Source organism: Choloepus didactylus, chromosome 3 (genome assembly GCF_015220235.1).
Source record: "Choloepus didactylus isolate mChoDid1 chromosome 3, mChoDid1.pri, whole genome shotgun sequence".
In the NCBI taxonomy this organism is placed as follows: Eukaryota; Metazoa; Chordata; class Mammalia; order Pilosa; family Megalonychidae; genus Choloepus; species Choloepus didactylus.
The window spans coordinates 68,728,163-68,743,586 of NC_051309.1; the positions used below are offsets into that span (position 1 = coordinate 68,728,163).

The 15,424-nt window shown below is 33.5% G+C and overlaps 1 protein-coding gene across 6 annotated transcripts in view; it reads right to left on the reverse strand.

The window, feature by feature from the left end:
• Positions 1 to 15,424, reverse strand: part of EPHA5 (EPH receptor A5) — a 402,903-nt gene that overhangs the window by 203,916 nt on the left and 183,563 nt on the right. For 4 of the 6 annotated variants that reach the window (XM_037829895.1, XM_037829893.1, XM_037829894.1 and 1 more), the window contains exons 4-5: positions 5,204 to 5,359; positions 722 to 1,057 (exon numbers count right to left, since the gene is read on the reverse strand). The exons of the other annotated variants lie outside the window; for them this stretch is intronic. In XM_037829895.1, the coding sequence (XP_037685823.1) occupies positions 722 to 1,057; positions 5,204 to 5,359 (492 nt within the window). The remainder of the gene's footprint in view (positions 1 to 721; positions 1,058 to 5,203; positions 5,360 to 15,424) is intronic. 6 annotated transcript variants of the gene reach the window in all.

The following is a 15,424-nucleotide window of genomic DNA, read 5'->3' on the forward strand; positions in this document are numbered from 1 at the left end:
GTTCCTATTTTTACCAGAAAAAGAAGTCTTCTATATTGATTTGCATAAAAGTGAAAATATTAAGGGAAAATGTGAGGAAATTTGCAATTCAACTGAACTATATTTTATCACCTACTACCTAATAATTCTTATATCACCACATGGAGCATAGATGTGGTTTAATGTGGTTATATAATAATTCACAGTTATTCTAATTTTGAGAAATGGACTTAACAAAGGAAACATCATTCCAGGCATTTGTTTTTGTAATAATAATAGACACAATAAGAAAATAATGTTTCAATCTACAAACAAAATTCAGCTATTGTGCCAAACAAACAAATAAAAAAAATATCTAAATACAAGCTAAATTAATCAAATGAAAAACCTGCAGGGAAGCAAAAAAAACAAAAATGTTGATTTGGACTGTATTAACTGCACTGTATAACTTTATCTGCAATTTAATTTTTTTACTACAAATGCATTTGTGCCAGAAATGTATTTTTAACAAAAAATTCAATGAAAACGTATCTTTTTCTTCCATCCATACATGGACGTGCTTACTAAAATAGCTTTTGCTTATTATTTTAGTTATTTTAAAAAAATGTATTTGGATATGTATTATATGTTTAGTCCTAACCTTCTGGTTTATGGGAACTTCTCTCACTGATTTCAGACAGCAGTGAAGAGAATTGACAGAGGTAGGCCGGATGTACCCACTTGGGTTGGGCTTAGCACTTACCTGCTTGATTTGTGGTTACATTTACAGACACATACTGCCGGGCTCCTGGGCTCTGGTCGGACACTCCATTCATTGCCTCAATCTCAAAGGTATAGTTTGTGTGAGCGAGCAGATCCACCATCATGACAGAGGTGTTTTTCAGGCCGCTTTGCTGGGGAAGGTACCTGACATGACTTCCACACTCATCACACACACCTGCATGGGAGTTGCACTTCTTGCATGCAATATAATATGACACATCTTTCCTTCCACCAGTGTCAGCAGGAGGAATCCATTCCAGAAAGACACTAGTTTCATTAACATTTGAGATGGCATTCCGAGGAGCTGAGGGGGGTCCTAGTTCGCAAAGTAAAGTGAGAAAAACATATTTTAAGATAACATAATTAGGCATCTTTTACCCAACCAATCCCTGGACTGAAGGAAAAAAAAATAGATTTGCAAACAATCTTTTAATTAGGAAGGATGCAAGAGTCATCAATTTGTAATAATCTTTGAAAAATCTTTTTTAGTTTTGTAGGTAGGTAGGTAATCTACAATATGTAGATATATGCCCTACACAAATGACTTATCTTAGAATTATTCAAACACTAGTTCACTGAAAGCAGATGATTTTTTGATCATATATGCAAATAATTATGGAGTAAAAATATTTATGCACAAATAATATTAGATAAAAATTATATATTTTAAAAATGGCAAGTAAACGTCCTTGGAGATTGAACTGATTACTTCCTCAACGATACTTGTATGTGCAATCTAGAAAGCAAACAAGAAGAATATACTAAGAAAAGAGCACAGGTAAAAACAGGATTTTTCAGTTGTGGTCTTTGAATACAAATTCTGCAGCAAATGAAAACAACCCTAGCTTACCTCAAATTAGATTGCATATCTATTTGATAAATCACCAACAAAATTTTGATCCTCTCCACCTACCGCTTATGTCAAGGGAAGCACTAGGATTTATGTAATTGGTTTACGTTACAATCTCCAATAACATTTCTTTTACTGTTGATATTGCTTTAATATTATTACTCTGTAAGTTGTGAATTATACTTAATTGAATATCTGGAGTTTATGTTTAAAATAGAACTCAAAATCACAATAATAGGGAGAAAGAGTTTTCCGTTATTGAAGGATCACAGAACAAATTTCAATCTCCAAAAACAAACAGCAATAAGGAGGGAAATGTATTCTACGAAAATGTACCCATAGAATCATAATGTCTTAAAATACTATTGGCTTAACTTTCCTAACTTAATAATGTATTTCCTAGGTACTTTATTTTTAAATCAATATATTAATGTCATTAAATAAAGAAAATATATTTCAGAATCATCTTATTTCAATGGAATGCTTCTAGTAATATTTTGGTAATGAGATCCAGACTTAGAATTGCGTAAAAACTTTCTCAGGGAATAGGTAATAATATTAAAATTTGCATATTATTGTAACTGTTCCTGAAACTATTAATTAGCATACTAAAAAGAGCTAATATTGATTGCATAATATCTAACCCTATAGTCAATTTTCAGATACCTGGAGTTAAAACTGCAGTCAGTTGTTAATGTTGTATGACCAGATGTTCTCAAAGAGAAAATACATTTATATTTGTTTTGGAGACTTATTTAGTAAATCTTTCCCAACAGGAATAAAATGGAATAGGGCAGTAACTGAATGAATCATAAGCAAAAACTAGCTTATTTAATATGATCTAGCTTACTTAATATGTACTGTCTGTTCTAAATATAGAGATTGACATTAATTCTACCAAACATTTAAGTCATGACTGCTGAGGTCTCAATTTAAAAGTTATAAGAATGCTACCTAACATTTAAGGATTTAGCTGTATGATATCCCATTTAAATTAAATGACACCATAACTAAAAGATGAAATTTTTGAGAAAAGAGACCCTACATTAACTCTATTTATGGTTGAGCCCTGTATTTCCACACACTCAACCTCAGACAATCCAACACAAAGCAGTCACTTTTAAGTGGAAACAATTACTTAAGATGAACAAATAATTATTAATTTTGCTATAATCTTTAGTTTAGTAAACAAACGAAAGTGAGAGAGAAAAAGTACTTTGAGATTAAAATGTTACAAGTTTAACTTCTGAGACAAATATAAAATACATCTGCACTATGTCTAATTTAGAAAGATGTCACTTTTGCTTTTATTATTTCGAACTGAAATATATCTATATTAAACACCTTTCCTCTAAATGCACTGTAGTCTTTCTATCTTCTGACTCTGCTACTTTTAGGCCCTCAATTTTTGGGTTGGAGCACACATGCCTCTAAAGTCTAGATGAAACTCAAACTTAAGGGAAGCACTAAAGCAGAAGTAAAAATGTTTCAGACTCATGTATGCCTAAACAATAATGTAATGAAACTTTACTTCTTCCCTAATAGATGTACTAATGATGTGCAAACCAAAGTAGAGCTCTGAGAAATATTTTTGATTTATGCAGAATCATGAAAATCTTGGTTTTAATTTTTGTTCCAGTTTCATCCCTGTGGGCTTTTAAAATTCTGTTTTCCAGATTAAATATATATATATATTAAAAGGTCTAGAATTGGAACCATAAATTCAATTCTAAAGAGCCAAAGGGAGAGCAATATTCAAGATCTTCATGTGAACATTGATCAAGCCATCTGTTTAAGGGGATCATACACAGTATTTGTGGTACTACAAATGCAACTAAAAACAGGCACACACACTCACAGATTACGTATTAGAAAGATCTTATACATAAGTCCCAATAGTATTTTTTAGAAATTCATACAAGTTAGTGTTCTTTTGAATTACATAAATTTCACAATTTTAGAAATTCACACACCTGGAGACAGAGAAAATTGAGGCCTGCCTGAGGGCTCAGGTCCTAAAGCAGTACTATGCAGTATTTGCTTCCAAAACACAGCCTTTCCTCCATTCCAAACCCTAGCAAATTTACAGAAAGAAGGGTCCACATTCATGCCAAGAAAGAAAGATCATGCCTGGACCACAAAAAGAAAATACTAACTAGAAAATTAATGAAATTTAAAAGATAATTCAAAACATGGCTTCCTCTCCTTAATTTACTACTCCATTGTCTAGCCAACTTTATTCCCCAAGTGACTTAGGCCTTGTTTTGCTCCGCATAAGCTAAATTCTAGTTTAAATTTCCACTGTAACTCAAACACATCACATTCAATCATAGTTTATATCTCCTCCATTCAAATGTATATTCAAAAATGCCTTTTGCTCATTTGAGGAGGAATTGTTTGTAATTAGTAATCATTAACCCACAAAATCATCAGGTGAGATCAAAGAATGGTCTCTAGTAATGTAAAGATAATTAATATCACTGATTTATTGAATTTTAAAAATATGTGTTAAGCTGAGATAAATCACTAAGTTAATAAACTTTAATTTATTGCTATTTGATTAGAAAGGCTGTATACTGAGTATTACATATATATGCACATATATTTATATTTAAGCAAGGATAATAAATTTCAAAAATCTTTGTCAGCTTCTTTGAGAACAAATACAACTTACAGAGACCTAACAGCAGTAAAAAAAGGCAGGTCCTAGAAATTGAATGGTATGGGAGGATGAGGGCAGATTCAATTTTTTTCCCTTTTATTTTTCATTATTCTTTGATTTTCTATAGAGCCAGTGATTCTGGAAAAAACCCTGAAAGTATTGTCATCAAGCAAATCAATACATATATGTTTCCTTTCTAGAAATATAAAGACCACTAAAAACAAAAGCATCAAAAGTATTTCTGATGTAGATGCATGCACTACAAGAATTGGAATTCCACCAGAAATGTTTAATATTCATCTAACGTGATTATATGATCAGCAAGTAGGTTCTTAATAATAGTTAAAAACACTCAATAATGAGAAACACGGCAACTTCTTGAAAAACTTAGCTAAAAATTTGGTGTTACATTTGACTCAAATCTGATTTGCCAGCCACCAATTCTCCACGTTCTTGAAGTGTTTCCTGTGTTCTTTGGTAAATAACTTTCTCTTTGACCTTTGCAGCTTAGGGGGGCAGCTTAGAACTAGAAAATGAAGGTGCCCTTTACTGCATGTTTATGTGATTAGAAAACTGGCCTATGAAGAAATAATAATAATAAAAATAAAATTTAGGGTGTACAGAGAAGTGGATTTATACAAAGTCATAAGTTTGGCAATCATGGACACTAAAAAAAAACCCTCAAAATCAAAGGACCAATTCTTTATCTGTATCTCAGATGTAGAACTTGAAATTAGGGAAAATGAATGTTTCTAGTAGTGAGCAATAAAAGAGAATAAAGTTTTTCAATCCTTCTTCAAGGAGATTGAAATTTGGTGACAATTATATTGGGAAATTAACCATTATGCCTGTTTCAGGGGAAAACGGTAATTGATTGTAACAGGCTCCATCATACTGTTTCTTCAAACTGGTGAAATTTAGCATCACCAAATATCCATGGGTTTCCTTACTTGTGCATGCCATTGTGGGTGGATCAGACTCCCTCCTGAAATAATCCTTTTCACAGACACAAGAGGTTGAAGCTTCCTCATGGGTATAACTGTGAGGTGGACATTTGCTGCAGCTCTGGCTGTGAGGTGAGGCTTTGAAGAACCCAGGTCTGCACACTGTCAAAAGAAATAAGAGACTAAGCTTTTCCCTGGAACAGATGCTGTGTTTGTTTTGTGAATAATGTTATTATTTTGACTTGTATATACAGATTACATATAACACACATCCTTGCATCAAGTTCAAAATTTTTTCATAAACTTTTAGATTATAAATACCAGGTTCATCATTCAGACAACTAAATCTTTATCAAAGTATTTAAATTAAACATGTATGGAATGTATATATTTTTGATTATTTTTATGTATATTATCATGGGAAATTATATTTATAAATGCAGATACTTATATGTATTTAAAACCAGTTGGAGCTTTGAGTACAGTATTGATTCACTCTATTATTGCTGTAACTTAGATTAAAGAAATGCAAATTATTCCATCTGCTCCTAGGGTGGTATGGGACACAATAGGTAATCAAAAATTTGATACTGAATTAATGAATAAATTAGTTATTATGTGCTAAAAGCTTCACACAATCTATTAGATTGGGGTGAATGCAGTATTACATTGATTTCAGAAGGAGTCAGATTTTAGGCATTTGTTTTACATTTTACTCTATTTCAGAACTTTTCTTTGAGATTCTTGAGTCAACATTAGACTATTCTAATATTAGTAACAGCTATACTATACAAATTGTAATGATTGATAAAGGGTAGAAATTGTGTCATTCAATTTTACATTCATAGTATCTATCAAGTGTTTGAACACTGTAGGTAGTCAAAAAGTGTTATGTAATGCATGAATGAATGAATGGAATGATACGGAAATTGTGGCTGAACCATTTAGAATCTCTTTAAGTAAATGTTCTCTGATAACTTTTTAAAATATTTCTAGGTTGATGGTCACATATGTACTTGCTTATGAAGTAAATCCTTTTGTTTTGTGGATTCCCTGCATTTTTAAGGGCTCAATCCCTGACTTATGTACTCTTCTTTCTTTGCAAGGCTAATAAAGCCAAATATCAGTATTTCAATTGACCAATATGGGCCAATTGAAGGGCCCAAAACTGAGAGTGTGATTACCTTGTAGAGCTTAAGGTATATAAAGCTAAACAACTGTAATGTTTCTATGTTCAAGTTCACTTGCATATACTTAGGAACATTTATTCAAGCACCAAGGAACATTTGCTAAAGCTTAAAGGTGAACTTGTATGTCAACCAAAATTTGTGATAGACATACTGAATTGGGGCTAATTTTCAGTTGCTATAAATGATCCAGGGTTTTAGTAATCCAAGCTAAGACTTTCTGCCATCACCATGAATAATCAGGAATTGACAAAAATGAGAAGGTACTTTTTTCAGTAGATTTAATTATAGTGATAGTACAGCTTTAATGCTTTTCTAAATTCAGAGAGAATTGTTAAGGTATTTGAAAGATAAGAAGAGCTTTTTTTTGATAGTATTAGGGACATTCTTGTACTTAAATGATCATGAAAAGGCTTAAAATATTATTTTTCTTATAATAGGATTGCTGTAAAAGCCAATACCATACTTAGCTACGTTATCCAGGTTTTCTTTCTTTTTTTTCTTTTATTCTTTTTAGTAAAGCCATTCTCACTTTAAATACTATTTGCTTTCGAAGACATGAACTGTCAATCCATATATTCTGCATATTCATTTAATATTCATGAAACAAAATTATTTCTTTTCATTTTAATGAGTACCTTTTAACTTAAAACCTTTATGTGACATAAAAAAAGCTACTATTTAACCTCCATGGGAGCTTTGAAAATAATTTCAAGTAAAAAAGTAGATAAATGTATCTCTCTGTTTAGTAGTTTAACATTGTTTTCAGCAAGTGCAGTAGGCCAGAATCTCTGCCTTGTATTGGGGTTATGAAAACAAACAAGGCCTTGCCTTTTTGAATCTTAAAGGTGCTTCATGAAGAATTACAAAAACAATTATGCTGGGAAAGAGAAGAGCAGGATGCCATGCGAGTGAACAGATACCTACCAATACAGGAAAGGCCAAGAAGACTTCCTTCAGAAAGCTGAGTCTGCTGATACTTAAAAGATAGGAAAACTATCTAAATTGAGTGGGAGTGCAGTAGTGCTATAGAGGGAAAGTGCTTTCAGAGGGCCACATGAAGTGGAGAGCAAATAGTAACATGAAGAGACTATTCATTAAGGAGATAGTAAGAATAAAGTGGCAGAGATGAGGTTAGACAGGGAGCAGGGAGCCAGGTCACAGAAACCTTATAGTTTTTCTTAAGTATCTGGTACTTTATTTTATTGGAAAAAGGAGTTTTGTGGACTAAATAGCACCCCGTCAAAAAGATATGTTGAGGTCTTGATCCCCAAACCTTGGAATGGGATGGGACCTTATTTGGATATAGGGCATTACAAGGCAATTAGGCAAGTGTAAATGAGGTCATAATGGAGTAGGGTGGGCCTTAATGCAATATGACTGGTGTCCTTATAAGAAAAAGGAAATTGGGACACAGATAGGCAGAGGGGAGAATACTGTGTGACAACTGAGGCAGAGAATGCCATGGGTTGTTGGCAAGCCACTGTCAGAATCCAGGAGGGAGGCATGGAGCAGATCATTCCCTACAGACTTCAGAGGAAGCATGGCCCTGCTAACACCTTGATTTTGGACTTCTAACCTCCAGAACTATGTTAATAAATTTCTGTTGTTTTAAGCCACCCAGTTTGCAGTACCTTATTATGGTAGCTCTAGGAAAATAAGATAGGGAGGCCACTGAAAACTTTTAAACAGGAAACCAATGGATGAAAGTGGTGTTTGAGATCATTTCACAGCAGAATAGGTAACGGACTGGAGATTGGCAAGGGTAAAGGCAACTGACCTTTCGATTTCTACTGTATTGATTCAGAAAGAGACAGTATTGCCTTCAAGAGTGGTACCAATGGTGCTATAGGAAAGTAGGTGAATTCAGGGGATGCAATGATGTAAAATCAACATCATTTTGTGATACATTTAGTGGGTCAGATGAGTAAGTGGGAGATTCTAAGAAAGACTAATGGGTTTGTTTGGCTTAAGATGCTGTGGGAAATGCTGGTGTCACTTTTCTCAGATGGAGAAAGCTAGAATTGAAACATATTTTTGGGAAAATAATGAGTAATGTATAAGGTATTACTTAATTTGAGGTGGCTTAGTAAGTCCAAGTAGCGGTATAGGGAGGGGAAACTCACAAAATCATAATTATTTGTCACCCTCAAATCATGGCCCTAAATCTCAACAGTTCATAAAACACTGCTAGACTATCTTAGTATTTCCCTTAGAAAACTTTGTTTCCCAACATCAACAGCACTATTTTGTAGCTTATCCTCTTTCTTCAAATTCCTTATAAACTCTGCTCCTCTTTAACTCCCAGCTGAGAAATTTGCCTGAGCTCTGAGAAAACAGAAGTCATCAGAGAGGAACTTTTTAATTTTCCTAACTCCAAATCTCCAAACCTTTATGCAGTTGTAATCACCTTCTCTATTTTTCTTCCTGGCAAAATGGAAATGTGTCCTTGATCTTACAAAGGAAAATCTCTTTATATGAGTTACGATTCCTATCTCCACTCTCTGGAACTAATCCTGCTCAGTCTCTCTGTCTACTGTTCATTCACATTAGCCCAATAAAAGTTTTCTAGAAATTTCCGATGGAAACAAAACAAAGCAAAAAAAAATGATAAAGTGATCAAAATCTCAGTTGCTCCTTATTCTTCCTCTAGCTACCCAATAATTCTGTTACCCTAAATAATACAATTTCTTAGATTATTTTTCCCCACATGGTTCTCTACTTCCTGATCCTAAATAACCCTTGGCACACTCCAGTTCTCCACTGAAACTGATCAATTGAAACTGCTTTTAAGATTGCAGTAACCTTGTTTCCAAACTCACTTCTCAGCAACAATTGACCATACCTTTTTGGGGAGCCTCCAGTTATTTTTTATTACAACACATTAGCATAGCCTACACATCACCATATAATTCATCACCTTTAAAACCCTTAAAATACGATCTCCTAACACACTTGCTGTCTTCATCCATACTACCTGTTCATAATTTCCTGCATACGAGGATCTCTGCCTCTGCAGGGAAAGCATTCCAGGCCAAAAGATGGGAAGTGCAAATGCTCCCATCTCTACCACCCCTTCCCACACCCTAAAAATCTGGGTTCATGAGGAAGAATTTGGATTTAATCTGAAAGCATTTGGAAGGCACTGTGGGTGTTACTTATTTTTTGAGAGCTCATTTTGTGTCAAGCTCTGTGATAAGGGATGTCCTCACTGTGGTAGGAGGCAAAATGTCCTCCGCACCCATTAAGCTAAGACATATTGGGGAAACAGAAAATAAACAAATAACAATCAAAAATAACAACATTTAAGATGTAATTATTTAAGTAATAAGTAAAATATACCTAAATTCCAGCTTAATAAATTTCATTCAAAAATAAAGGAAACTTTCTGTATATATGTTATATTTTACAATCATGGAAGTAACTGAAATTTTGGAACTGTCACCCACAACAGTCTTTGAAATTTGCTAACTACTTGCCAAATTATAGTTATCACTGTTATGTATATGTTAAAGATCACAATTAAAAAATGAAAAAAAAATAAAGGAAGCTTCTGGGTCAAAGTTGTTTTGGGACAAAGTTGTTTCACATGATACCTGTAAAATAGCTAAACATTATCCAGACAATACTATGCAAGTCCATTTAAGTTGGACAAACACTAAGAAAAAATTATGCATCTTATCTTGAAATATTTCATGAGAGTATTTTAGCAATCCTCTAAAGGGAAGGAAACTATTTTTAATAGTCGTTATTTCAACTTATGCTTCAAGATTCATTTTAAATGCTACCTTTTCCATGAAGGTTTTGCTGATCCCCATGACTATATGTTCTTTCCCTACTCATGTTTTACACTTCCCAACCATTAACTTAGTGTCTCTCTTATGAGAGGTAGCAAGTTCTTTGCCATAGCTTTATGTCTACAAATTCTTTTCCCTCTGATTCATATAGATATTCTGGAGAATGGAAACTACTCAATTTTAATCACATGTAGCATAATCCTTTATATTGAGTATATTTTCATCAGACATTTATTGTTGTAAATAGTATTTTGTGTCCTTTTTAGGGTCTACATAACATAGCAGAGACTCAATAAAACTATTTCAGTTGAATTGTCTAAATATTTAAGTCTTGGTTAATAAAAATAATACTATGATATTACAGTCTACACTTCAAAAATGAGGATCTTGATGAAGTCTAGCTAAAAAGTCTGATTTTATATTTCCTTCATTATCTTCATTCTCAACAAGATGCACATATATATGCATATGTGTGTATATATATATATGTGTGTGTGTGTATACATCTATATATCCCTATATTTATCTATATATATCTGTTATATATTATGGTGCCAGATATTAAATTGTGAGAAAAATTAATTAGATTATTCTTATTAAAACTAATGAAATAAGGAATCTGTTAACTTTTACTCCAGGGTCTTAGGACCTACAGAACCCACCAAAAATATGTTTTGAGTCTGTATTCTGGGAGAAACAAAAATGAATAAGTTATAAACATCTATCCATAATACAACAAATTTCTGATTATGCTGTAATGTAAAAGTTGAATGGGAAGTTCAAAGATGGCAGTTATTAAAGTTCTATCTGGTGAGTGAAGGTATAGTCAATTCTTCTCAGAAGAAGTGATAATAGAATTAGAGTTTGACAAGGAGATAAGGGCAGGGGGGGCATTCTACAGTCCAAGTGTATAAGCTTGGAATCCAAACTGCCCTGTTTTCAAATCCTCATTTAATATATCCGTGACCTGGGGAATTTATATAACAGCTTTGGGTCTTAATTTTCTCATGTGTAAAATGGAGGAAAAAATATTACTTTTCTCATGTATTTTGATATATGGCTTTAGTGTTTTAAGTGTAACTTAAACGCAACGAGTTCAGTGGCCTGGGTATAAGCAAGCACTAGATAAAATTACTTATAATTACTATTATATTAACATGGTTAAAATGAAGGGCATGTGGGTGGGTAGGGTCAGGAAAGGCATTATTGGATCTAAAGCTGAAAATATATGCAGGCATGGATGCAGAGAGCTTTGAATGCAATATTGACTTTTTTTCTGTAGACATCAAAGTACACAACAATAAAACCAGTGCTTAATAATACAATACATACACACACACACACACACACACACACACACACACACACAGACACTACGTGCATCCATTTAATAACAGTGCTGAGATCATTGGAAGGATCCATAATGACCCAGTGTGGTAGACTGAATTGCCAACCCCAGTTTGGACATGTTCTTTTTCTTTGTCTGCATTCTGGTGAGTGTGGATCCACTGTAAATAGGATCTCTGGAAGATGTTACTTCAGTTCAAGTGTGGTTCAACTCAAATAATCTGTGTATAGTCATCTATTTTTATTAAAATGAAGTGTGAATAGTAAGCATTACCCAAATGTAATGTAAAATGGAGTTTTTCTATTAAAGCAGAAAAAACCTGTCATGAATATCCAAATGAATAGAGGTTTTCATCTGTTAAAATTATGAAAAGGTACTGTATAATCTAATTAGAAATTTTTAAAAGACCCTCAAAATAACCAAAATATTACTAAACAAGAAATTTGGAGTCACACTATGCTGAACTAAATTATTTGAAATATCTCCAAAATATTTACCATTAAAAAAAATCATCATCCTTGTGACACTTAAATATATTCATTTTACAATTCAAAGTCAACTTTCCAGGAATATGGCCACTGGGAGGAAAAGAAAAAGAATAGAAATGTTCAGTTATTTAGTGGTTTAGAATATTATAATTCTCCCAAGTACAATTAACTTACATGAGCTCTTAAAAAATCTATAAAAGGAAAAAGAAATAAATTACACAACATATGGCAAGGACTATTGTCTAAAGTATTTAGATATAACCTTCAAAAAAGTTATTGAATTTAGCCAATTATATCGTAATAAAGATGTCAAAAATCACTATGAACAACCCTTTTATGACAGCTCTATGTCATGTAAATTATCAGAGGATATAAGTTAAGTCAAATTTGCTTTTTAATAGACTTTTTCAAAATGGGGTGCCCACACGATATTTTAGCCCAAATTAAATTGATGTGTTTGTTAAGAAAAGCAACATAACACAACATGATAAAAGAAAATTACAATTCAAAATATATACAACAATATTTTGTATCAACATTTAATAATGACAACATATTTGTCCTTTTATTTAAATTGTCAGCTCAGCATAAAAATTAGATATTGTGCTAAAAACAGACACAATTAAAATTGATTTTAAAATAGGAACTCTAAAACTTGGGCAAGACTTCTTGAATGCTTGCAAACAAAAGCAGTACAAAGGTCGTATCTGGGTTTGCTGGCTAATTAGAGTAGAAGTTCAAATGATTGAAAGCAATAAGGCTAATGTTAATTTTAGACAGTAACATCAGAAAAGAATAAGGAAGCTAATGAAAAATGCTTTAAATCTCTCTATATCTAGTCTTAAATTTAGACTAACCAAATATTAACAGGAGCCCAAAGAAATTGTATGAAGTGTATAAATAGTGGGAAAAAAAGTAGGCTGTATATTAATTACATGCTAATTCATTCAAAATATGCATTGAACCAGCCCGATGTGCCATGAACTATACAGGACACTGGACATAAAATAAGATTAAGACATGTCTGCTGCCTTTAAATACCTCTAAGTTTTCTGGCATATATTTAGGTATTCATTAAATGTTTAAAGGTATTTAATATTAGTATGTCCATTTGGAAGATGTACTCAAAATAATGATTTATAAACACCATTTAGCATGTGTGTTTTCAGTGTGTGTCTATCATTTATCCTTCTGTATCTCTACATATCAATATGTCTACCTATTAACTGAAAAACTGTGGACCTTAAATAATATATTATAATACAATATCATCTAATTATTAAAAAAATATATAGATGGGTGGCTTTATAAATTGTTTAGGATTGTATCACTTCCAAGCTCCATATTTCTATACCCATACCTTTTGTAGAAGTGTTGTATCACACAGTGTCAATGATCAATTCTATATGGACTCCTTCCCACAATTCAACTGAATATTAAATTTTCTTGTCTTCAAGTTCACTGATTCTTTTTTTGCCAGCTCCAAGCTGCCACTGAAAACCTCCTGGGAATCTGTATTTCTGTTAGTGAGGTCTTCAATTCCAGTAGTAGGTCTGTTGGTTCTTTTAAATTTTTCTATCACTCTACTAAGATTTTCATACTCCATTTTTTCTTGATATTTTTAGTTCTTTTCTACATTTTCCTTTATATCTTTGAGCATATGGAAGATCATTTATTAAGTCTTTGCCCAGTGTGTCCACAGTCTTGTTTCTTCATTGTGTTTTTTTGCATTTTTATCCTGTTCCATGGATGGGCCATCATTTCCTGTATCTGTTTGTCTTGTAATCTTTGTGTATTCTGTACATTTTCATATTAAAAATAAGAACTCTGGGATTTCTTGGGCTTGGAACCAGGAAGGTCTGCTCAAAGCAAATGTAAAGGGCAGGGTCCTCCCTTTCTTTTCTGGGTCTTCTCATGAACTTGTGCTTGCTAGTGGCTTAGGTCCCCTGTTTACAGGAGTTTGAATGCCCCCTCTACTTCCCAGGGTGCAGACTTTCTTCCTCTCCCAGGTTTTCTAGGGTCAGACATAAAGCAAGCCTTTGCCCCAGATGTTCTGCCTCAATTGCTTCTTACACACATTTTCATTGTCTCAAGCTGCTACTACCTGGAGGGCAAGTTCTGGGAGTGGGGATGGGAGATAAGTTTCTCTAGTCAGTATTTCCCAGTTGGAACAAAGCCAGGGTCCCAGAAAGGGAGTTTTGGTGGCCTCCAAACTGCCCTGGAGAGGGGATGAGGGTGGCGACAGGAAAGGCATTTGGAGGTTCTTCTATGGCTCCCTAAAGCTGCACTTTCTTAATCTTCCCAGAAAATGCAGCTATTCAAGTGTCCTTCGCAGCTGTGAGGTAGCAGTTTCCAAGTCTCTTCCACCACCTTTGTCTGGTGGTGGTTTTAGTAATGGTCACACTCAGAGCCAAGTGCCCAGTGATGTGAAGTTGCTAATCAAAATTTGTGATTCAGAGGTTTAGCCTGTGCCAAGCCTGGGTGCTTTCAGGCACCATCAACTCCCCCATGAGCTGGACCTACTGCAGCCTGCTGTGATAGTGGGGTATGGGCGCCTGTAACTACCACAGGGAGAGAGAAAATTTACTGTTCTTCACCATAGTTTTCCAGCCTCCTCTTCCCTCTCTTCCCTGGATTTGTGCATTGTTCTACTGGACCATCAGCATTTTGAAACTCTGCCATCTTCCTACAGTCCTTCAGCATGATGCTCATTTTTGGCTTTGAGTGGACTGACACATGGCTCCTAAACTGTGAGGGAACTGTAAATCACAGTATTACTATTTTATGTTTATCTAATTGAATCTCCACTTAAATAAAAGCCATGTAATTTCAGCGGTCCTTCAAAGGCTTCTATGATTAATCTATATTAGATGCATACTTATCATAAATACTAGTGTCCATAGATGTCTCTAGAAGCAGAGGTGGTTTTTTTTCTTTACTCACTGGTTTGACAGATTGGGTTCAGAAACAATACTGCCATATATAATTTTAAAACCTGTATTTTAATTATTATTTTACTGGGTATTTTTCATAACTTTATAATTTAAATAGATACTGAAGATGCTGAACATATTTTCTCTCAAGAAACAAATACATGTGAAAATAATTCAGATATCAGAGTTCCTCAATAATATTGTGTGTAGGATGGGTATGTGTGTGTGTGCAAAATGTTTTTGATATTTGGTTTATGCACTTTCCATCTCAGAAAATTTCAATTAGATAAATATTTGGGAATTGGTAAGAAGTATGTCTATTGTTAACTGAATATACTTGAAAAGAACATATTATAAGCTTAGGAAAAAGTTAGTATAAATTATGTTTGAGTTAAGCATTGTATCTCTATTTGCAAACTCTTGTACTTACATAATTTCTTAGATACAACAAAAACAATATATTTGAACAGGAGG